The 25,681-nt window shown below is 43.7% G+C and overlaps 1 protein-coding gene across 1 annotated transcript in view; it reads right to left on the bottom strand.

Moving 5' to 3' along the window:
- Positions 1 to 25,681, bottom strand: part of LRPPRC (leucine rich pentatricopeptide repeat containing) — a 156,899-nt gene that overhangs the window by 105,470 nt on the left and 25,748 nt on the right. Inside the window, exons 9-16 of the mRNA XM_066595564.1 lie at positions 24,988 to 25,142; positions 24,395 to 24,500; positions 23,466 to 23,573; positions 13,536 to 13,654; positions 12,258 to 12,351; positions 10,073 to 10,142; positions 3,088 to 3,115; positions 401 to 458 (exon numbers count right to left, since the gene is read on the bottom strand). Coding sequence (XP_066451661.1) covers positions 401 to 458; positions 3,088 to 3,115; positions 10,073 to 10,142; positions 12,258 to 12,351; positions 13,536 to 13,654; positions 23,466 to 23,573; positions 24,395 to 24,500; positions 24,988 to 25,142 — 738 coding nt within the window. The remainder of the gene's footprint in view (positions 1 to 400; positions 459 to 3,087; positions 3,116 to 10,072; positions 10,143 to 12,257; positions 12,352 to 13,535; positions 13,655 to 23,465; positions 23,574 to 24,394; positions 24,501 to 24,987; positions 25,143 to 25,681) is intronic.

Genomic DNA, 25,681 nt, shown 5'->3' with positions numbered 1-25,681 from the left:
TAAAAAAATCTCAAAAACGAAGGACAGCTAGTAAAAAAAGCTCAATACAAAAAAACAGCTAATATGTCCGAAAAAAAAGACTAAAAACCTCAAAATGCTTTTTCAATATTTTATATTACTGTCCAGAAGGATGAAGTAATTGCCTCCAGTATTTTTCCAACAATGTATGTCTATTTTCCCATGCATGCCTCTAGTATGGGCCCCATGAAGAAGGATCCCAAAGCTGACCCTAAGATATACATAACTATAGGACGATCCATACACTAGGCTTATACGTTTTTTTTTTAAGCATTTCTTAAAAGCAGCAATCAGTGTATACGGCTGTAATCCCCGGCGCCCAGTCATTACACACGAGAACAGATTTATGGATAAGTTACAATCATAGAAATTGAAACGCTACCAGTCGATGCTGAAGAATCTCTGCCGCCGGAGCCGTCCTTGCACAAGAGCCCTGTTATCTGTTAAGACAGAATAATCATCTATTGCAGCCAAGTGAGAGAAGGGGAGAAAAATACAGGAGACACGAGGCCGGCCGGCCGCCGAAATTGAATTCTCCAAATAATAAAGCGTCTCTCCACTGACATATTATTCCATGCGACATCATAGTAATTTACCATGGGAGAAAATAAAACACAGATACGGGGACAAAACGCCATACAAAAGAAAACTATTTTCTGGCAGACTGAACCTTTTAACCCTCTCATGTCCCAAAGTGAAGGAAACACACAAAGGTCTTCGGATCAGAGAGATAAAAAGGGGAGGTTGACGAATGAACCTACAATAATGCGTGTATTTTCAGGGAACGTTTACAACCGCTGGGTCTCAAAAAAAAAAAAAGTTAAAAAAAAAAATTAAGTTTTTTTTGTTCTAACCAATGGATCCACCATAAAGATGTTTTGAAGGCAACATGGCTGAATTTTTGCATCGATACCATACCTGCAATTTCCAGCCCTATGGTGTTTTATGGCCATCTAGGTTGGGTTCGGTAGAATTGCAGGAGTTCCAAATATTGCAGCAGGATACTAATTTGAGGTCAAATCCCCACGCGAGCCAGATGTCATGACCCAAGAGGAAAAGTTCCGACATTTGATAGGGACATGTTAGGAAGTTTTTATAGAAGGTGGTCTGGGTGCCGAGACCTCCACCGATCACTATAATGAAGGGTATAGCGCTGGTTCGGCTGTGATCAGCAAGCAGTGTATGGACTTATGACTTTCTATTGTGTGTACCATTCCAAGCAGAGCCAAAAGGAGACGATCAGGCACAACACTAAGACAAGCCCTTCTGCCCTTTCAGTTTAGTGATTGGTGGGTATGCCTCAGCACTCGGATGAAAACCAATCAATGCTTCTAACGTCACTACGAAGTTTACTGAAAGTTTAGGTACAACTGTATAAAGGTTGCCCAATTCCAGACAATACTCCCCCCATAGCACCTACAATGCTAAAACAAAAAAAAGCTACAGTCCTCTGCTGCCACAATCCAGCGCTGCAGTCCCACCGTGGTACGGATGGGTGGTGCGGCAGATGCGGTCACCAGGAGTTACCTGACGGCTGCAGACACACTGTTCTGAACTCCTGGCACCCAGGATGTGAGCGCCGATGCCAGAACAACGAACAGTGAAACTGCTGCCGTCAGGAGACTTCCAGCGACATCATCTGCCCAACACACAACAGGGCTGCCGCGTTGGATCGCCGCAACAGGGAAAGGGAAAGCACTGCTCCATTGGCTATTTTAGCAAAGTGGCCGCTACATAGAGAATGTTGTCCGGTAACCGGACAACCCCTTTAATGCTCAGTCTTTCTTGCATTTCTGAAGGCACTGACTAGACAGAGGTTTTATGCAAGGTGGTGTACTGCTGGGCTAAACATGGTGTAATTTACCCTTAAAAGGGGCCAGTTACAACTTCTGACGTGTTTTAGTAAATACTTGTAGTACCCATTAAAGAATTCTGAATCCTCTTTTTCTCTGCATTGTGCTGTTCTCCTGTTATTCCTCCTGCAACTTTGTTTATAGTTTGGCAACGTGGCGTTATTAGTCCCCTCATCTTGGAGGGGTCTCCTAAAGTATTAGCTCTGAACGCTAAGTAGATCCTCTAGGCACACACCATTACCAACTTATTATTTTCCAGGAGAAACAGAGGGATGACAACACAAAGGTCTAGGAAAAGATCCTCTAGAGCAGTTGCATTATGGGAAAAAAAAACAGTTATTCACTAAAAGAGACATGTCAGGAGAGGCGTCAAGGCCTCAGTCCCATTTCATGTTAACCCTTTACAATTCGGTCACTACGGGAATTATGCTGAACAGCATCCTAGTTCTCATCTGATCTCCAGCATAAGATCTACTGATAGGTTGTTCTTTGCCTTTTTGTTTTATTCACCCGTGTCATGTAAAACAGTTATTGGTTACAGCTGAGTTACAGGGGTTGTCCCACTTCTAGGTGCTTTGCTGCAGAAAGCAAACAGCTCTGTACACTGTGCAGTGGCTTGGGTTGGTACTGCAGGCAGAGTTTTATTGAAATGAACAAGACTCTGCACAGTGGCTCGGGTTGGTCCTGCAAGCAGAGTCCTATCGAAGTGAACTGGACTCAGCCTGCGGTACCAACCCAAGCCACTGTGCAATATACGGAGCTATCTGCTTGCTGCAGTAAAGCAGTTAGAAATGGGACAACCTTTTTATGCATAATTAGAGGGTAACTAAAATGTTAAATAAAAAACTTCTGACATGGCAAAAGTCTTAATGAGTGGGGGCAGGGTGCCAAGTGCTGTGCCTGCTGTGTGTGCTTGGGCTCCATAGAAAGTCTAGGTGTCCTAACACTGCTTGCCGGTAACAGGCGAATGGGAACAGAGCTCAAATGAGCACTTCTGCACATGGACCCCATCGATCAAAACTTCTGACATTTCACAATGCCAGATCAGAAGAAAAAAAAATCATATATTGTCTACGTCCCGATGGCATTAAAATTCATAAAATACAGTAACTGGAGGAGGAAAATCTGAAATAAATGTAATCTTATGTGTCAAGATTATAGATAATCAATGAAGACAAGTAAATCCACAGAGAAAAAAAAAACTGCATGCACTTACCTTCGTCAATGCTTCTACACTTCTGCTCCTGTAGATGGCAGCAGAGGACAAGAAATGTAAGTCAAGCCATTCTAAGCAGTGAAACTCATCGGCTGCAGTAATGTTATTACACACTTACTCTGTCATTTGGCATTTTAAGTGCATGAAAATATGTAAAATGGATTAATACGCAAGAAACAAGTAAGTGCAGCCGTCATCTGTCATCCGCACAAAAATAATTTTTACAATGTGTTGTAAGTGCTATCTGGACAGCGCCTCATTCAGAACGCAAGCTATGGCGTTCGCTTTAACACTTGGCAAAATTGGAGTTGGTAAAATTCTACAAGAGGAGACTTTACAGCTACAGCTCTTGAATTCTACGCTCACGTACAGATGTAGCAGACGACAATAGAAAAGAGCAGATTTTACCCAGTGGACGATATTTTGATAACTAAGCTACCACAATGAGCAAAGAAACCCCAAACAACATTCAAGTAACAAAGTCAATGTTGCATATACTTCCATCAGTGATATATACCGTATATTCCTGAATAGGCAGAAACGTTAATGGTGTGTCACTAGTATACGCCATACCCATCCAATTGGGGGCTATCCTTTAGCTATAACCTTTTCCATTTGCTAGAAGCGTGTCACACCTCAACTGCTGGCAGTCGCCGAACGTCGCATAGACTTCCCTCAACTACTTGACGACAGCAATGAGTTGCCCTTATACAGTACAAAAAAGTTTTAGGCAGGTGAGAAAAAAAATGCTGCAACGTAAGAAAACAACAAAATGTAAAGTGAATGAACCAGAGAGAAAAATAACATCACATCAATATTTGGTGTGCACACTCTGTCTGCAAAACAGCGTCAGTTCTTCTAGGTACACTTGCACACAGTTTTTGAAGGAACTCATTAGGGAGGTTGTTCCAGACATCTTGGAGAACTAACCACAGATCTTCTGTGGATGTTTGCCTGCTCAAATCCTTCTGTATCTTCATGTAATCCCAGACAGACTGGATGATGAGGAGATCAGGACTCTGTGGGACCATATCAGCACTTCCAAGACTCCTTGTAATTCTCTAGACGGAAGATAGTTCTTAACGGCGTTGGCTGGATGTTTGGGGTTGTTGTCCTGCTGCTGAATAAATTTGGAGCCAATCAGACACCTCCCTGATGGCATTAAATCAACAGGTATCTGTCTCATTTCCAGCAATGGGGATACCATTAATCCTGACCAAATCCGCAACTCCACTTGCTGAAGTACAGCCACAAACTTGAAAGGAATCTCCACCATACTTTACTGTTGCCTGCAGACACTCATTGTACCGCTCTCCACCATGCTTCACTGCTGCCTGCAGGCACTCATTATTGTATTGCTCTCCACCATGCTTCACTGCTGGCTGCAGACACTCATTGTACCACTCTCCACCATGTCTCACTGCTGGCTGCAGACACTCATTGTACCACTCTCCACCATGCTTCACTGCTGGCTGCAGACACTCATTGTACCACTCTCCACCATGCTTCACTGCTGGCTGCAGACACTCATTGTACCGCTCTCCACCATGTCTCACTGCTGGCTGCAGACACTCATTGTACCACTCTCCACCATGTCTCACTGCTGGCTGCAGACACTCATTGTACCACTCTCCACCATGCTTCACTGCTGGCTGCAGACACTCATTGTACCGCTCTCCACCATGCTTCACTGCTGGCTGCAGACACTCATTGTACCACTCTCCACCATGCTTCACTGCTGGCTGCAGACACTCATTGTACCGCTCTCCACCATGCTTCACTGCTGGCTGCAGACACTCATTGTACCGCTCTCCACCATGTCTCACCGCTGGCTGCAGACACTCATTGTACCACTCTCCACCATGCTTCACTGCTGGCTGCAGACACTCCTTATTGTACCACTCTCCACCATGCTTCACTGCTGGCTGCAGACACTCCTTATTGTACCGCTCTCCACCATGCTTCACTGCTGGCTGCAGACACTCATTGTACCGCTCTCCACCATGTCTCACTGCTGGCTGCAGACACTCATTGTACCACTCTCCACCATGTCTCACTGCTGGCTGCAGACACTCATTGTACCGCTCTCCACCATGTCTCACTGCTGGCTGCAGACACTCCTTATTGTACCACTCTCCACCATGCTTCACTGCTGCCTGTAGACACTCATTATCGTACCGCTCTCCGGCCTTTTATCGAACAAACTGCCTCATGTTACAGACAAATATTTCACATTGATTCGTCAGTCCAGAGAATCTGCTTACATTTTAGTTACCAAGATGGTGAGCAGTCTGCAAATCATGTCCTATGAGGAACGGTTAAAGGATCTGGGAATGTTTAGCTTGTAAAAAAAAAGATGGCTGAGAGGAGACTTAATAGCGGTCTACAAATATCTGAAGGGCTGTCACAGTGCAGAGGGATTTTAGACAGCGAGGGTGATCAATGAGTGGAACAGGTTACCACAGGAGGTGGTGAGTTCTCGTTCAATAGAAGTCTTCAAACAAAGGCTGGACAAATATCTGTCTGGGATGATTTAGTGAATCCTGCACTGAGCCTTAGGTTGGACCTGATGACCCTGGAGGTCCCTTCCAACTCTACCATTCTATGATTCTATGATTTTTCTGCACTCCAGTTCCTAGGTTTACACGCATAGTTGAGTCGCTTGGCCTTGTTTCTACGTTGAACGTATGGCTTTTTTGGCCACATTTCTTCCATTAAAACCACTTCCGGTCAGATTTCTCCAATAGTCGATGGACGTACCTGGGTGCCACTGGTTTCTGAGCCAATAGCACTGCTGGACATCTTCCTATTTTGAAGGGAAGCATGGTGTGTCTTTCATCTGCTACACTAATTTTCCATGTCGACCACTGCATCTACGGTCCTCAACATTGCCAGTTTCTTTATGCTTCTTCAAAAGAGCTCGAGCAGCACATATTCAAACTCAAGTCTACTGTGAAATCTTTGCTTGGTAAAGACATTGCAGCTGCAGTATAACCTTATGTGTTGTTGCTGTGCTCAGTCTTGCCACAGTATATGAACGGTGACATGAAACGGTCTTCCACAACCTCACCTTTGTAGCAGAATTAGTTCCTCACCCAGTTTTAAGCCTTTTAGCCTTGGTTCACACAGGGTGGAATCCCGCTGGAAATCTCAGTTTTGCCGCAGCAAAAAAACATGAGATTTCCGCCGGGAAAGCACAGCTTCAAAACCTGCAGCACTTTGACACGGGTTTTGGAGCGGCTTAGCCGCATGCTTTTCCGACGCGGCCGGCGCTCCCATAAAGAGCAGCGCTGCCGCAACAGAAAAAATAAAAATTTAGACATGCTGCGGTCTGCCAATCCGTGCCGCAGCGCCGGCTTCAGCCAACTTTGCCGTGACAGATTGGCCGTCCCGCGTGGACAAGATTTTTGACAAATATTGTCCACATGGCTGGCTAATCCCGGGATTAGCAGGCGGATTTGCCGCAGCAAAATTCCGGACGGAATTTCGGCGACAAATCCGCCCAGTGTGAACCCAGCCTTATACAATCTTGTTCCGTTTCAGATAATGACTACGTTGCAACCTACAGGTTTGAAATCATTGGTTAATCACACACCCTACTAGAATCCTCAAAAATCCCTGACTTTGTCAAGTAAAGGCTGGTCACACCAAAATATGGAGTCGATTTAGATTTCTCTTGTTCATTCACTTTGCGAACACTTCTATTGCTGGAAGCATTCTTACTTAGCGGCATCTTTTCCACACCTGCCTAAAACTTTTGCACAGCACTGTACCCCTCGCCTCGGCGGTATCTGGCACTAATCTGCATTGCAATCAATGGGGTGTGTATTTCAATGCAGAATCGGTGCTTACCACCCAACTTCTCACTTAGATACAACCGAGAAGCAGAACACGGAGATTTATCTGCACGGGTGCCTTTTTTTTGGGTTCTTTTCCATCTGTTTGCACAATGTCATACATAACAGAGCAGACGTATGTGACAGAGAACCACCACATGTCCAAGGTACATTGACGTGACAGGCGTTCTTTAATGTAAAATCAAAAGGTATAAATGGCCGTGATTAAAAGTTGCGGTTTCAGCTCATTTCTAACACTCGTCTTCGTTAAAGAAATGATAATTATTTTTCTCCCCCTGATTATGAGCGCGACTTGATGTGATGTGCTGTGAAGAAGGCAGCATGAGAATTTACTGTAGCGGTAACAAAACTGATGGCAATCTGTCAGAGAGCAATGAAAACGTCTCGCTGGTGCCCACCCACTTTATGAAAAGATGTTGGCAGTTTGTCAGGGTCCCTAATCACATCCATCCATTTAACATTATCAGGAGCCTACTCCGGGATTAACATACAAATGAGCGTGTGCAGAATACAGAACCCTGCGCTCGTTATCTCTCCTCAAGCACTAGTTAAGTGGAGAAATAATTAGAGATCAGCTCCTTCTGCGTTTGCACGTATAGCAGAGCAGAGTTTGTCATGCTGTAGCGGGGCCACGTTGGCTTTATGGTGCAATTCACCGATAGGTTATCTTTGTGCTGTTTTACACAAAACCGCAGGTAAAAAAAAAAAAAAATCATCATTTTACCACATTGCACCAATGTTTAATCCGGAGATTTCAATTAAAATACTCGGCTCTGCTATACGGTATCTGTATATACTGGAAATGATACATGATGTGCAGGTCAAGGCACATCATGAGAGGTTTATCAAAGAGGTTCAGCACTTGACGATGAGCCAAAGTACAGAACTTAGCAAATGCAGAGAAGGGTTTTAATGGGAATTGTGTAATGCTTCGTTTGGCCTATAGAGGCGCTGTAGGAAAATTGCACTCTTGTTGCTGTCTCTCACGACAGATTACAGCCAATGGCTTGGCAGGGGTCTAAGCAACATAATATTCTAAAATCAACTCATCTAAAGACCCTCTTACGTAAGTTGATAAATCGGCATGAATGGTCGCACAAATATTTGTTTGCTCGATCATAAGTAGCTGTGAAAATGTCCCCAATCAGATGCTCGTTCATTGGCTGATTGGATAGTTTATGTGGACATGAAAATTCTTGTAGGCCGCATATAAAGAGGGGGGGACATGCTAGTAATTGCGCGCTTGTCCCACAGTGCAGCTATAGCCGCGCATGCGCATTGCTGCTCCATTCATTTCAATGGGGCCGACGGAGAGAGCTTTGTACTTGTCCATTTCTGTCAGCCCCATTGAAACTAACAACGTTGGCCTTGTGTATATGTGCGGCCAGCATTCTTCATCGTCACTACAATTAAAGCAGCAGCTCCTCAGAAAAAAAAAAGGGGGGGGGGGGGGATTAGCAAGACCTCCATTGATCAGATGTCTATGGGATAGGTGATAAATTTGTTCTATGAATTGGCTCTCCTGACTAGTCTATTTTAGTTAATACTTCTCATCTACATGAAATAAGAATTCTGGAACATCTTACTTTAGAACTCTATGCTGTGTCGTTCCTCTGTTATACCTTCTGGAAACGTATGAATGGACAACAGTGTGTTACCAATTCGTAGGGTGTCCCTACAGACTGTAGGAATACATCGGTTTGATAAAGGGGAATGATAATACCCAATTGTCACTTTATTCATACATTTCCAGGAGGAATAACAGAGGCACAACACTGATCTAAGAAAACATGATCTGGAAATATTTAATAGAAGATACAAATATTTGCTAAAAAATGTGCGTCAGAAAGGAGGAGGTTTTTTTTCGCGTCAAACTTCACATTTGACGCATATGCCTGGGACATACGGGAGCGCTGAACGTAAAACAGGTACTTCGGGGTACCCTCCCGAGCATACAGTATGCTGCATAGACACTGACCTCATTAATCAAAGCTGCCTAACAAAAAAAAACGGTCTTTGTTGCGCAATCAAAACCCAGATTTAATTTTTTAAAATTGCTGAGTCATTCATTTTCACATTTGGAGCATGCTCAGAGTGCAGAACACATGCTCTGGCTGTTCTTCAATGCTGAGAGCATCTCTTGAGCACGTAGTCCTGCTGTTCATTACTGGAGCCCGCCCCACAGAGCATACTCTGATTGTGCTTGGTGTACTGTACCCCAAGGGTCCTCTCACACAAACGCAGCAAAGCACTACAGTTTCAATCGTGGCAGTTCGCCGCGATTTTACTTAAGCTTTCGGCCGTAGCTCTCTTGGTCCGAGAGTGTGTTTTAGTGCACCCCATCATTGCGATGGGTGGTGAGGTATCCGAAACGGCCGAAGATAGAGCGGACAGCGCTCAAAAATTGCAGCGCTGGAAAGCATCACGATTGAACGTATGTCTATTACCAGCTATTACCACAGCGTTCAAAATGCCATAGCATTTTATTATACCGCGATCTGACAGGCATTCTATCACGGCTTGATAGGCACCCTGCAATGACAGCCCTGGGGACTTTCAGAAGACACCCGCACGGCATCCAGCAATCTCAATTCTGACAGCGGCATTTAAAGGGTTAACAGCTCAGATGAGCCTGCAGTTATTAGGGCCGATGCGGATGGGCGTCAGCTGTAAGAAACAGCCGGCAACAGAGATTCATGGAGCGAGATCAACCGCGATCTCCCTCAATACATACCCCAAAGTTGCAGAACGTAACTGTACCGTTAAGGGCTTAAAACCACGGAAAAGGTGCGTCACGTGTGTGAGTGAACTTGCCTTGCGTGCGCAATAACTACAGTGCTATGCGCAAACACACAGATTATGTACCTCTTTAAACTTCGTTCATGCGCAAATATGCTGTGCTGCAGCGAGCATTTTTGCACATAGCCTCGTGTGAAGCCGCCCTTAGACGGTTTTGATAAATGAGGTCCATAATCGCCAAGAACAGTGGAGGAATGGGACGGGACAATGGTCTTAGTTTATCAGGATTCAGTTATAGACACAAGTCTCCGCTATATAAAGAGTAGAGGCTATAAATCTGGACACCGAAGGAAGGACAGTACTAGGCATATATTAGGAGTCTCACTTACTGCACATATGTAGCGCCCAGAACACCCCCGATCACTCGGTCCTTCAGAACAGGTAGAGGGAAGGCGGATACTGAAACAAGAAGGTCCCACACAACACGTTACATATATAGCTATAGAACTGCAACAGCAAATATGACCAGACATCAACCAGCAAGCACCTAAAAAGGGGTTCTACCACAACCTACTTCCATCACATATCAGAGTATGATTAGTGGGGGTCTGATTAGTGCATGCGCAGTGTGACAGCTCCATTCATCTTCAAATGGTGAGGGTCTTCGTGGTGAGCCCCCACTGATCACATATCTTACAGATAGGTGATAAAAGTTGGGGGGGGGGGGGGGGGGGGAGATTGTTCTAATAGAAAGGGAACTTAAAATTCCTTTGAGGATTCCATGGGACTAAAAAGCTTACAGTTTTCAAACATTTTGGCAGCTGCAGCGTTTAATGGGGACCGTCCTTGGCATCTTTGCGAACATGACTATTAAAAAAAAGTCCATGTTGGATTATGTTTTAACCGCTTAAAGGCAGTCTGTCAGCTGGAACAAATGGTTTAAACTGCAGCCATCATGTTGTAGAGCAGGTGGAGCTGAGCAGATTGATATATAGTCCTATGGGGAAAGATTCAGTAGAACTCGTAGTATATTCATTTATATCTCTGCACATTCTGAGCTGAATAGTCCAGGGGGTGGAGCTATCAGTGATTGACAGCTACCTCTGTATATACAGCATACATGGCTGTCAGTCACTGATGGCTCCGCCCCCTGGACTATTCAGCTCAGAATGTGCAGAGATATAAATGAATATACTACAAGTTCTACTGAATCTTTCCCCATAAAACTATATATCAATCTGCTCAGCTCCTCTGGCTCTACAACATGATGCCTGCAGATTGGACGGCATGATCAAGCTGTCAGACTCCCTGTAAAAGGAGAACAAAAAAAAAAAAAAAAGTGTGTTTCAGTTCTAAAAAGGACAAGATACTTTAGGGATTTTATGCGTGTGGTGGTTTTATGGTCTTTTTTTTTTCTTCAGCTACCAAGATAATTTTTTTTTTCTCGTGACATATAGGGCTATTTTTTGGGGGTTTTTTTTACCGATTGCTTTTCTTTTTTTGGGTTTACTAGGGGGCAATGTGTACAGAAAGCGTTAAGAAAAAAAATGTTTATATGTTACGCTAAAATGAATCAAATAAAAAGCACGGGCATGGCTCCACTATTTTGTTTCAGACGTTTCGATTAGTATTGTCTGGGTTTAAAGGACGGATATGGCGACAGTTGAGGTTCGCGAGGGCGGTGGGTCATTTTCTTTTTTATATACATAAATAGATTTTATTCTGCAATTTATTTTTTGTTACTCATTTTTGTAATTATTTAACAGCCATGTCTCTCCCCCCCCCCCCCCACCCCCCATGACATCATATCAGACCTCTAGGGGACACTCACGTGGTGTGTGTGTGTGTGTTTTTTTTTTTCACCCCCCCTTAACTTCACACACTCCTATGCAACTGTGGAATCCATAGGAGCCCCAGTTAAAGGGCAAACATAGTGCCAACAGTCTCTGGCAGAGCCGATCTGGGTCTGCTAAGACCGGGTTGAAAAACTAAATACATTTCGGCTTTCTCCATTCTCTATATAGCACTCATTGGGCGCCATGTAGCCTGCAAAAGAGTGCAACAGTTATAAAAAGTTTGTCTTTTCCTCCGAGTCCTCGGCTGTCATGGACAGCCGAGGACCTAACCTGACCTGCTCCTGCTAGATTGCTTGAGTGGGTTTTTTGTAGAGAGGCAAGGACTGTTCAGTTGAGAATCATTCCCACTTATGTGTGTATATTCTAGAACAAATAAGGGGCAAAGTGTTTAAAAAAACCAAAAGCAACTTTACGCGATTATTCGAATAGTCACCATAATTTGCTCAATTATCTAATGAAGGAGAAGTATAAATGAATCTTTGCGTGAATATTCCCTTTCTGAGTACATTTGTAACCAAAATGACAAAAACTGCGCCAAAAACTAATTTCCAAAGCGTAGTTCCTATGGTTTTGAAAATGGCGAATTGTGGAAGACTGCAATAAAACCGCGATTGTGTATACACCTACGTAATTTTTTGCATCCTGGTGATCTGCTGCACATAAATATACTGAAAATAATCCAACTACTACCCAATTGAGAGGCTACTCGCATACTTACAGAAGGATTCCACGCGTTTCAGATTCTCCAAGCGCAGCTCCCGTAGGACTGCCAACATACACACATTTTTAAGGTCTCTCAGACGATCCTTCTCCTATAACAAAAACATGACGTTTTATTGTTTACAAGGGAAAAAAATAAATTAAACTGCATTTTTGCTGTATTGGGAAAGTTGGGTGGGAGTCGAAGGGTTACTTCCCCAATTTCCACAGCCTTCTAGAAGACAGACCCATTAACAGATGCGTTATTGCATATTGAGGTAGAATGGTCTTTCGGTGCATTTCTACCTCTTCTGTTATGAGGTTCAAAACTCTGCGCCAATTTCAGGATCTCTCTTTATAGCAGTCATAGTTTTGTTTTTCTGACACACAGCTTCAAATCCCCTGCATAGACATGGAATTAAAAGCAAATACGCCACCATATAGTAGTGGCCAGCGCTTGTAACTGCAGGCACGGCTCTCACTCAAATCAACCAAGCTGTGCCTGCACTTACATGCGCCAGCCACTACATGGAGGTTGGTGTAGAGACTTCCCCTCAGACCTCTATGTTATTGCGGCGCTGACAGCATGCGCCCAATCAGCTGATCGGTCGGGGTCCCGAGCGACGGACCCCAGCGATCAACTATTGATGATCAATCGTGATGATCGGTCATCAATAGTATTTCACTGGAAAAACCCTTAAAAATGGGTGCTCCTAGATATTGCTGTTACATACTTGTTATAGCGCCCCTGCTGTTCTTTTGATTCCCTCTCCACCTAATGTGTGCAGGGGTCCTGAAAACCATCAGCTTCAAGCGTCGATATTTAAAGTCTGGAATCACTGCGCAGCGTGTGTACAGGTGGATCTGGCAACCGTGATTGAGCTACTGATTATGTGTGACCACCAGCACTGACATATTGGATGGACGTTCTGAGAGGGAGTCAAAGGAAAAGCAGGGGGCGCCATAACAAGTATGGTCCTCCATGAATCGTCTATGGAACGCAAATAGCTGGAAAAATGCATCAGTAATGCCACCTGTTGGAAGGAAGCTTTCCCATAAGTCTAGAAGTCAGATATTGACTACGTTTTAAGGAAAGCTACCTTTCCACAGCAGCATTTTTCAATCTCCTATTTGAATATTTCTTCCCAGGGTGCATTGCATGGCTTATAAAAGTCTCCCTATGAACATTGGAGAAGCAGCAGAACCCCTCCACACCCTTTTCCATAAAAGTCACCAATTTTTTGGATCACTCACATAATAAGTCACAAAAATACAGCATAAGTAAAAAAAATCATACCTGCAGAAAAGCTTGTCCACCGTCGGCCTGGGAGGTGATCAAAGACACACACTTAGACAAGGTGTCCAGCTCCACGCTCACCCCGTTGCTCTTCATTTCTCCGAATATCCGAAAAAGACCTTCAAAGCAAATTTTAAAAAATGCTTCAGTGACTTGTTTGATTTAAGTAATGGATAACATTTTTATGTAGTCACCCAACAAGGTGATCATCCAGTCCAGTTCTCATTGCCCAAATTAACAAAAATGTGAAAAAATAAGCACTTTTTTTTTTTTGAAACAGTCACTATCACACCAGACCTTGTTATTGGTCCCAAACTGGGGCATTTAAAAGGAAAATACTATCAATGTATCCCTCAGGATTAAAATCAATGGGAGCTGCACCTGCAGTTACAAACACTGGCCACTATACAAGGGTCGGAGCAAGAGCTTCCCCTTCATAGTCCTGTGAGTAGTTGTGCTGCCATTGGGTGCCCAAGGGGCAGATAGGTCATCAATTGCATTTCCCTGGAAAACCCCTTTATACATGACCATCCTAAAAACTCTAGATAGAGGTGTGATAACCAATTATAAAAACACAGTACAAGGTGACTTTGGAGTAGCCTACTTTGTCAAGTCAAGTTACACTGCATGGCCACTTTATTAAGGAGACTGGCCCTTTCACCGGTGTCTACAGCTTCCCTATATGCAAACTGGACCCGTAACCCTGCAAGTGTGGCATAAAAAAATCAAGTGACAAGCTTTCCATGGATCAATTTCTGAGTGAATCCACATTACAATATGAAAATCCAGCGATCCGATTAACTTCCAACGAGGCTTGGTCATGGGTGATAGACTAGCCAAGACTAGGATTTCACTGCCAACCTTGCAGGGATTTCTCATAAAACGATGTAGAGAGTATATAGAGAATGACGAGATCAAGGAAAACCATCCAATGTAAGGGATTGAATCAACACGTCATCGAAAGGGGTCAGAGGAGGAGGTCAAGAACTGTCCTGAAGAACAGGCAGTGCATAGTCAAGCAAATTGCAGCCAAATACAATATTGGTGCTCCAACTAATCGGTCGGAACACACAACTCATCATCCCTCATCAATGGGCTATTAACGCAGAATATCTTCATCGAATGTGTGAGAATGAACTCGACAACCCCTTTCCAGTGTCTTGAAACTAAATATAGAGACAGTACGAAGATAATAGCGAGCATCAAAAATCATTTCTCAAACTATAAAAGTCTCAACAAAAAAAAAAAAAAAGTATTTGGAAAAGTATACTAAGACAACACGGCCCATCTCCACTATGTAGCCTTGCAAATCAAAGTTGTTAATAGACAGAGCACATCAGGCAGCTGAAGCATTAACTCCGCCGAGCCGGAGGGTCGGCCCCGCACGATCTATAATATTTACAAGATTTTGCTTTCATTCCATTACGCACAGTTATCTTCCTTATGTCAAAACTTCTACAGGTATTGACATCTCACTAGTACATAAAGCCTCTGCTGAAAGCTGCGGGGTTGTGCTCCGTCATAGCATATGCTAACAACTCCCCCACCCCCCCATCCTCCACTACTCGCCTTGCAGATTTGTTACTTTTCTAAATGCAAAGTTTGAAAAGTCCCCCTGCTCTGCCCTGGAGTGCCACCTATGGAAAAGTGACACTTCCATGAATATTTTATGCAGTGCACTATGGTGCAAGTAATATGATGTGAATTCCCTTTGAGCACTTAAAAATACATGCAGGCAAGTCACACTAAATTAAAGTCGCATCAGCTGCTCAACTTTGCCTTAAACAAAACGCCTTATTTAAGTCGGAGATGTGAAAAAAAAAGGATAAAGCATTAATTATGGGCACTTTGACTGCAAGTATTGTGTGTGCCCAGAGCGAGCAGCCACTTAGTTGGGGCCAAGGTGGCAATCCCCCCCACCCCACCCAGTGTTTTTCACTTAGAACATAAAGGAGACTGAATGTAATACGTTCTATAAGGAATCTGGAAGTAGATCTCATCCTCATCTCAAGTCTATACTATAGAGATCTACATTATATCTTTATCCATTTAGTCGAGGCCGACTCTCGGACACTTTATGGATCGGCCCTCTCCACTCGGTTCTGTTTTGTACGGCTTCTTTCAGTTCGATCATTTGCACGTCAATGTCGGCTTTGTTCTGGTGAATGGCCAGCGTGGTCTTTGACACCGGGTCTTCTTTTGCCGCTGACCACTCCAAGCATTAATCAAATTTCCTAATGAATTAGCTTGCATTATATTCGCATTATGCCCGAAGTATGAGAGTCTTAGTTTCGTAATTTTGCCCTCCAATGAAAACTTTTTTTTTGATGCGGTCTAGGACTGTTTTGTTCTAGATCAAGGTGGTCCAAGGAATTCGTAGGAGTTTCCCGATTCTGAACCATTACGTGCCACCGTTGGAGGTCCTGACCGTAGGGAGGTGCCAACTCCCATTTGTATTAAGCATGGCCACTGATTGTCATGTTGAGTGCAATGAAAGGCATTGCTGTAAATCAATGAAAGCATATGTATACCCCCACTTCTGGTATTTCCCTCAAAAGGAACCGGTCACTAAAATATAGTACAAAGCAAGAACAAAAAACAGACTTCGATTTCCAACAGATATAAAATGAAATCAAGGACTAAAGCATTTAATGTACATTTACACATTGCTCTTACTTAGAGCCAAACCGCATAAAAATTGAAAAATAACTCAACACCCAAAAAGATGCATTGATTGAGCAGAACATGTCCTCATGGCTAGTAAGCAATGGAAAGTCCAGGAACGATCCATAAAAATAGTAACAAAAGGACTCTGTGACGATGTGGCCAGTCTTCAGCACTCTCAGTACTAACAGCTCGCCCCACCACCTGTGCTAGCAACCCTCTCCCCTTACACCTCCTCTGGTCCCTCTCCTCGGTGGTCATCTCCCATCTCACCCCTATATTCAACCTTTCTCTGACCTCTGGCATCTTCCCCTTTTCATTCAAACATGCTATCATGTGTCGTCGTCGTCCCCCGCAAAAAAAACGACTCTTGACTCGTTTTATGCTACCAACTACCGACCCATCTCAAACCTCCCCTCCATCTCTAAACTATTAGAACGCCTGGTTTACTCCCACCTTATAAGCCATCAGAAAACTTTCTTCTTGACCCCAGCTAAGTCAAGAGGTGACTTCTTCCTACTGATCCTCCTATCTCTCCGCAGCGTTTGACATTGTTGACCACAAACTCCTCCTCAATATACTTTGCTCCATCAGACTAAAGGACACTGCTCTCTCCTGGTTCTCCTCCTACCCATCTGACCGCTCATTCAGTGTATCATTTGCTTGTTCTACTTTCTTCCTCTTCCCTTTGCTGTTGGGATCCCCCAGAGCTCGGTCCTTGGCCCCCTCCTCCTCCTCTCCATCTACACAACCCCTATTGGACAAACCATCAGGAAATTTGGCTTTCAGTACCATCTCTATGCTGACGATACCCAGTTATACATCATCTCCCATGACATTACAGCACAATTCATTCAGAATGCCACCGACTGTCTGCCTGCTGTCTCTAACACTATGTCCTCTCTCTATCTAAATCTGAAATCTCAAAAACTGACCTACTGGTGTTTCCGCCCTCTACTAACCGACCTCATCCTGACATCTCCATCTCAGTGTGTGGCGCCACCATAACTCCCAGAGAGCACGCCTGCTTTCTTGGGTTATATTCGACTCTGATCTCTCCATTACTCCCTACATCCAATCTCTTGCCCGAACATGTCACCTGGACCTCAAGATCGCAAGAATCCACCCATTTCTCACCGTGAACACACAAAAATGCTCACTGTTGCCCCAATCTATTCTTGGCTTGATTATTGCAACTTGCTGCTGATCGGCCTCCCTTGCTCCAGGCTATTCCCTCTCCAATCCATCCTGAATGCGGCAGCCAGGCTCATCTTCCTGTCCAACCGCTATTCAATTCAAAATCACTACCCTCATCCACAGCACCTCGTCGCCCTGCATTGCATCCATCTGAATCCACAACCCAACCTGTGCCCTCCGCTCTATTAGCTAAATCAGATTAACACAAACCTCATTTCCACCTCCAAGACTTCACCAGAGCAGCACCAGTCCTCTGGAATGCGCTACCCCAAACTTTTTGGGCAACCCCTGACACTCACAAAACTTCAGGCGTGCTCTAAATACATACCTCTTCGGGGAGGCATACCATATCCTCTAAACCAAACCCCTCTGTACTCCACCTCATAACATGCTACCTATCCCACTGATCGCAATCCCTGCCAACCGCAATCAATCGTCTCCTGCAGTGATACCGCTTTAGGCACTGTACACTCAAATTTGACCATCGTCTAGGTGTATAGCATCCCACACTCTCCACATCTTGCACATCTCCAGCCCCTTTACTTTCTGTATCACCCCATGATCTGTAGTGTGTAAGCTCGTTGAAGCAGGACCCACACCCGTTTCCATCAATTGATTACTGCATGTAATCGGGGTTTAGTTTGTTTCCCCTGCTTTGGCGCTATATAAAGAAACATTATTATGTACAACATCAAAACTGACGATGGCAACAAGAGGTAAATCAATGGGCACGAGATTACAAATAGGATACCATCTCATGAATATAACATCTGTCTCACACACTTGGTTGGTGGGTTGAGCGTGTGTACGCAGGGTGTGGGCATGCGTTACTGTGGCCTTTCATTTGGTCGCTCCAATGGGTTAGGTCTAGGATAGAGGTGTTATGAGCTATATAACCCGGCATCGAACGTTGGCCTTGAGTTACTATGTGACGCTCAGTCCATCATCAAGGCTGAATATATTGATCTTTTCTATCCTCTTGTCTACCTATGCTATTGATACCCTTTGAATAGGTAACTAGGGATAAGGCTGCTGGAACACGTATGGCAAGTTTTCTAGGTGGATTTTTCCAGCGTGGCTAGCTGAATAGCTTGTTATACAATGACAAGAGTCGTGTTTTTGGGGTGCCATGAGCATTATAGTCTTCTATCTACCTAGAGCAATATGAGATAAGGAGGTGGCCTTTTCAGCACAGAGTAGATTAGATATGGGCTACTGGTATATCTGAAGGAGACGTTTTGTTACCTATACACTCTTCTGTCTCATTAGTACCCCTTCATCTGGTGATTCCATGCAGTGGAAGCTTGACTGGGGTCGTCTCAGGTCAGGGAGGTGTTTTTTTTGTTCTTTTTTTAAATCTTTTTGCCATTTGTGTTAACATGGTTATCAGCTCCCTTTTTATTTTAGTTTTATCATAATAAAAGTTAGGTTTTAGTAAACTGTTTCTATCTGATGCCATAGACCCCCCACCAGCCTGCACAGTGGCTTGTTGACATTGGAGGTCTAGATCTTCATGGGGTCTGCACCACACACAAACCCTACCATCAGCCCGAAAGAATTGGTACCATAACTCAGGACCATGCCACATGTTGTGTGTTCTAGGAGCCCAGGTGAGCCTGTCTGGTGTAAGGTGCTAAGAGACGTACTGTGGTGGGTCTTCTGCTCTTATATTACATGGAAGCTAAAGAACGTTGCACTGACCTGCAGGATTTACATGTAGGGCCCCCTGCATTGAATGTGGATGTGATTTCTACCATAGTCGCTTGTTTGTTTATACGGAATGTTAAATGTCCACACAACTTTGGAAATTAAAGGGGTTGTCCCGCGCCAAAACGTTTTTTTTTTTTTTATTCAATAGGCCCCCCGTTCGGCGCGAGACAAACCCAAGGGATGGGTTAAAAAAAAAAAAAAGAAAGGTTTAGTACTTACCCGAATCCCCGCGCTGCGGCGACTTCTTACTTACCTTACCAAGATGGCCGCCGGGATCTTCACCCACGATGCACCGTGGGCTCTGTGCGGTCCATTGCCGATTCCAGCCTCCTGATTGGCTGGAATCGGCACACGTGACGGGGCGGAGCTACGAGGACCAGCTCTCCGGCACGAGCAGCCCCATTCACCAGGGAGTAGACCGGACTGCGCAAGCGCGTCTAATCGGGCGATTAGACGCTGAAATTAGACGGCACCATGGCGACGGGGACGCCAGCAACGGAGCAGGTAAGTGAATAACTTCTGTATGGCTCATAATTAATGCACAATGTACATTACAAAGTGCATTAATATGGCCATACAGAAGTGTATACCCCCACTTACTTTCGCTGGACAACCCCTTTAAATGTCCCATCCATCTGGCAGTTTGAGGCATTCTGAGTTCGAGGTCGATTAATGCCGCACTAATGTGAAGACTGATAGGGTCATATGGATGGTTGGTTTATTGTTGTAGTATACTGGCAGGGCTGTATATACTGTACATCAGTGATGTTATGATTAGGAGGTCCCGTTTATATCATTCTTGCACGGGATTGACTTACAATCTTGCATATAAGTAATACATTGAATGATCGATCTGGGTGCGATGGTTTGACGTATAATTCTAATATCCTCTTTATATCACTCCTATGCGAATTTAGCTTGCGATCCAGCACACAGGTAGTACATTGAATAAGTTGTTGGGTACGATGGTTTGATGTATAATAGTAATGCTTTGGCGAATGTGATCTTACACGATTTGGAGATTGAATTCCCGCGCCATGTTGGCTATGCATGCTGTAGTGATGGCAGATCAAAGATGATGTAAATTTATTTGGATTAGCTATTGGGAGTGGCTTGTATGAATAAATCCCAACTTTAAAAAGAGTCTGTCAATACTTGTTGATGCAAAACTATATGTTGGCGCTATACAAATAAAGATTATTATTATTATTACTACCGACAGCGCCATGTAGAAGCAACCAACCAGAAGACGGCTACAGTTGTCAATTAGAGTAGTGGAGCAACTCAATGGACAGAAAGCAGTCACACCCGCAGAAGTTGATTATATCGGTGCAGCTGATAATCTGATCATACATATACGATTGTCTGAGCCCCGCCCCCTCCCCACTACGTAAAGCCGTCAGTAGTTTTGACTAATATAGAACATTACGTAGCATGAAAGTATGCAAAAGATGATTTGTACACCATGCTGAACTTCGGGACACTTTTCACAAGTGTATATTATGGAGGCATGTATGAGCCAAGTGTCCCAGCCCAACCGCAGGTCTGCTGACCCATTACGGCTACATAAACCCACCCATATCATGCTGGTGTAAAAATCGGCCTTATTGCTATTATCCATTATGGCTGGTAGGACTCTTCGAATAGAACATGTCAAGCTACGCACTGATCCAATGAAGCTATTCAAGTCTTTTAGTCAGTCTCCACCTTTTTACTATTACATAGTATGTAAGGCTGACAATAGACACATGTCCATCCAGTTCAGCCTATGACCCCCCCCCCCAATGTTGATCCAGAGGAAGGCACAAAAAAAACAACCCAATGAGGTATCGCTCTTAGGTTCAAAGTTCTGTGCCAATTTCTTGATACACTGTATCTTCATGGCTCCAGAAAGCCTGTATAGAGTTACAAAATTCTAGCAGCCATCACAAGGGGGAGTTTACAGTATACCGTTTTATTAAGGTCAATGACTACAAAGTATGCGGTAAGCTCTGGAGCTCACCCTAGTGGTGGCAGCAGGCAGAAATTTATCTTTTATGCCTACACATGCGATTTATATTAGAAAAACCAGACTTCCAACCACTATGAAGTTCTATTAATAATTTGAGCAAGAAATTTTGGACCCATACAGGTTTAAGAGAAAAAAAACAACAAAACACGGCGTTCAAGAGTGGACATTTACGTTAAGACTCTTGTCAACTTTCAAGGGATAACTTTCTAAGAAAGTAGCTTTCAGAAGACATTCCAAGCTTTATAGCCATGGACAATTAGGGACTATTAGCTTCCAACTTTACTCCTGAGCACTAATGCCAATGTATATTTTAGCTGAAATTGCAACAAGACTAAATAGGCTAAAAGCATTTCTTTTTTTTATTCTTTTTCGTTGTATTTTTTTTTCTTGTGCATTTTGTTTGTCACCTCGTGTCACGCTAGCAATTCCGCATTTCAATCTACAGTACATTATACAGCGTGATAAGATGGAAAAATACTTTTTTTTTGTTTCCCAAGGGTAAACTACTTTTGTTAAAAGCATCTTTTTTTATGAGATTACACTTTGTGAACTGCCGCTAATACAACTCAAAGAATTAATATACCGTACTCTACGACGGGGAGGGGGGGGGGGGGAAACGTATTTGTATTAATTTGGTCCCATTCTAATGGTGTCCCACGTGTAACAGAGGAAAGTGTTATAAATGCTTAGGACCACTTAAGGTTCCATAAGGGATTTATTTTATATATTTAGTCGCTTAGGTCAGTCGCACATTTGGTAGAAGACGTCTGCTCTGATTGCTATACTCATCACTTCGATCATACTTTAATACTAATTAAATTGACAATTTAGACTCTCTTTGAAGGTCTGGATTCGTCTGAAACAAAAGACTTGGATTTCTTGTCTACAAGTAATGGATTAATTATTACGCTTTTATGGTGGATATAGCCTGTGCACAGGAGACCCGAGATAAACGGAACTTCACTTTCATCATCCATATCATACTGGGAAACATACTGTATTAAGTTCTTATATCAAGGGTTCATAAACTATTTCGAATACTACACTATAATGAATAGTAACCCAAGTCAATCGGAATGGATTAAAAGGTATGCATTTGTGCAACTTTTTATTCTTCACTTGTCCAACACTTCCTAAATGGGTTGGCCTATGGAATGAAGTTATCCCCTATCCACAGCCGACTGCTCGGAAATCCACGGAACCGGAGAACAGGCATTCTGAAGGTCAGTGATCGCATGGAGCAGTGGTCAAGCATGAGTGCTGCTGCTCCATTCACTGCAACGGGACAGTCGGAAATTGCCGAGTTCAAGAGCTTGGCTATCGCTAGCAATCCCATTGAGTGTGGGTTCACATACGTCAGCTGAGTCCGGCCAGTTGTGTTCCACTCCTGTCTCCATGGCTAGGCAGAAAATGTCTGTATGCAACGTGTTTTCTGCCGGAACAGGAAGGCATCCGGAATGAAAACTGATGCACCGTATGCCATGAATTGTCCTACAGAAAACTGAAGGATCAGTTCCGGCATCAGCTTTTCCCCAGCGTTTCAATAGGAACACCAGACAAGAAAGAAGAAAAAAAAGCCAGATGGTATATGGTGAACTGGCCTTAAATGTATGCTCGACAGTCACTCCATTCCAGCGATCGTAGAGGTCCAAGCAGTAAGCCTTCCTCTGATCAATTAGTTACCACCTATACCTTGTGGATAGAGCATACCTTCAATTCATGGGAAAACCGCTTTGAATAAAAAATTAGGCAAATACGTAAACGGTCTTCATTCAAAATATGCTACTGTTTTGTGTATACAGCTCCTATACAGACCTGTGTTTCCATGGTAACAGACAACAAGCAACCCCCGTGTAGTCGGATCTTGCAGTTAGGCGTTACTCCATACCATCCATCCTTTTTGCTTGAGGCAGTAGGAGACCATATGGATGGGGTGGTTATAGAAGAATATTGAACTTTATGTATGGAAACACATAACTTTGCACAGAAGCTATATATACACACACACACACACACACACACACACACACACACACACACACACACACACAAAAAAGTGAAAACTATAAATTGAGATAATTTGCAATGAATTCATTTAGAAGCATTGCAGTAATAAAAACAGACACCTCGGTGAAAAGTCACATGCTTTCCAATTACTTAGGTTGCACAATGTTCCATATCTACTACATAACAGTCATTAGTCCACTTCTATGGCAGAAGTGACTGTAGCCAGGATATAATAGATGCGCCAACAGAATTTGGTGATTGCAGCAAGTAAATCGCAAAATGTATAGTGTGAGTTATTACAAAGTATATTACTATAGCAAAGTAACAAGTGAGATGCAAACCTGGCAGGTCTTTACTGCTGAGCAGACGATCAAACACAGGCCGGAAGTAACGAGATTTAAGAAACAGCTCTTCGTCCTTCAGAGTCTTCATGAGCTTTATGACCAAGTCTGAAACAAGGGAGGCCAACAACAAGACAGTAGAATGATGATGTAAGGAATTACTAAGAAAAACGCAAGCAACAGTGATTACAAGTCTAGGACTCAACGCTACATACTAATTGTATCCAGCGCTAACCGCGAATCACCCAAATCCCTTCTATAGCCAAGGCTAGTTTCACACAAGCGTTTTATCGTGGCGATTTTGCCACGATAGAACGCCAGCCGAAAATTGCGACCGTCTGAAGCATTGGATTCTAAAGCATTTGTTCAGATGGGAGATTTTCCAGTGCGTAAAATCGGCCAGCCAAGATATCGCATACGGTGCGCATTCTGGACGGCCGCATTCCTAGACTGTCCGGAAAAGATAGGTCTTGTCCTATCTTTTACCGGAATATGTCAGCCATTCCCATAGACTCCTATGGGAGCTGAAGGGGGAGGGAGTGAAGCAGCAGCTCATGTTGCTAAAGTCCCTTCTCCTCCCCTGGCATCTCCCATAGGCTGGGGAGGGAGTTTAGCATGATTAGCTAAGCCAAGCTCCCATCCCGTCCCACGCCAGCGGCCGCCAAGGGGCGGAGAGGGAGCAGGACAGGGAAGGGGGTGGGAGTTTTGCAAAGCTGAACTCACTCACTCTCCCCGGCCGACAGTATTCAGAGCGGGCCTTCTGAATGGGCGAAAAAAATGTGAAAGGCAACTGCAATTTAGTCACGGCTGCCTCTCGTTTATGCGGTTTGCGGCCAAGATTCAGGGAGCTGTGTGAAAGAGCCCTAACTAAAAATCATACCTTGTGCTTATAAGTGAACCAAAAACAAGAAGTAAGACAACATAAGTACCTGAATTAGCACTCATCAGAGCATATCTCAACAGGGAATGCCTGGGCTGTGTGTGCATCTCTGCAGCCTGCAACTCGTCGGCACACTTGTTCAGAACGTTGATAGGCTAGACAGGCAAAGAAAAAGTGGGGAAAGGAAGCAAGAAAAAGGAAAGAAGGAAAAAGAGAGCAAGCGCAAACAAAACAAGAGCAAAATGGCAAGAGAAAGAAAAAAAAAAAAGTCAGATATAAGATAATCAATACAAACATACTTAATTTTTTCTGTTTTTACAACTTCATTTGGGAATACGCCATCATACTACTTGGGAGGGTTACAGTTACGCCTAAGAATGCCAAGCACAACTGGCATCACAAAGCACTAGGACACTCGTCCGTGTGCCGTCTGATCTGTAGGGACAATCGAGTGTCCTATTCTCATCCTTGGTACGAACCAGAAAAAAAACATGCAACTTTTTTTTTTTTCAGCCATGTACATAGCCTCATAAAAGGGTCCATGAAATACATGGCCCGTCCACGGACGTCCGACATGGCCGCCTGAATAAGGCCTTCTACAGTCCATATCTTAGGTCTCCCTTCTAATTTAACTCTACGTACCATATTTAAATTAACGCAGTGACGAAGGAAGAAGTCGCCAGCCTGCATTTCTGAATTTTCGTTGGCAGGTTTCCATGAATTGATCATTTTGCAAACGTCCAGAGCTGCGTCTTCATAGCCTTGAGTCAGTAAGGCCAAGGAGAGATTAATGATATCTGCGCAGAAGAAGAGAACTGCATATTAGTGTCCACAAAGAGACAATAGAAGACTTCGAAACGCTGGGCCTCATTTACCAGAATTGTTTAACCGTGAGAGTGTCCATTCAATTCTGAAATTACCATAATAACATGAAAGCTGAGTTTCTAACGCCGCGCAAATTTTGGTACAACGCTCCCATTGATTTCAATAGGGCCTTGCAGACTAGCGCTGACTGCTCTACTTTCGCACGTTTTTGTTTTTTTTATTAAAACGTACCTCGTCACAATGACGGGTGTGGTAAAAAAAAACAACTGCTGTCGAACGCAAAAACATGCGTTCAAAAATGCCCATTAAATTCGCGGTAAAACACGTTATTTTACCGGAGTCGTGTGCGAAAGAGTGGTTTGGGGTATGTTCACACAAAGCAGAAGCGGTGCAGGTTTTCCCCAACTGAAACCAACAAACCACCAGCAAATTCCATACTCCTTATGCAGATTTTGCTAAAGAATTTATTGCAGATCCGCAGCCAACTTCACCCCTTCAAGTTAAAGGAGAT

Source organism: Eleutherodactylus coqui, chromosome 3 (assembly GCF_035609145.1).
Source record: "Eleutherodactylus coqui strain aEleCoq1 chromosome 3, aEleCoq1.hap1, whole genome shotgun sequence".
NCBI classification, from domain to species: domain Eukaryota; kingdom Metazoa; phylum Chordata; class Amphibia; order Anura; family Eleutherodactylidae; genus Eleutherodactylus; species Eleutherodactylus coqui.
Note: the sequence above shows the minus strand (reverse complement) of the source record. Positions and strands in the feature narration are given on the sequence as shown.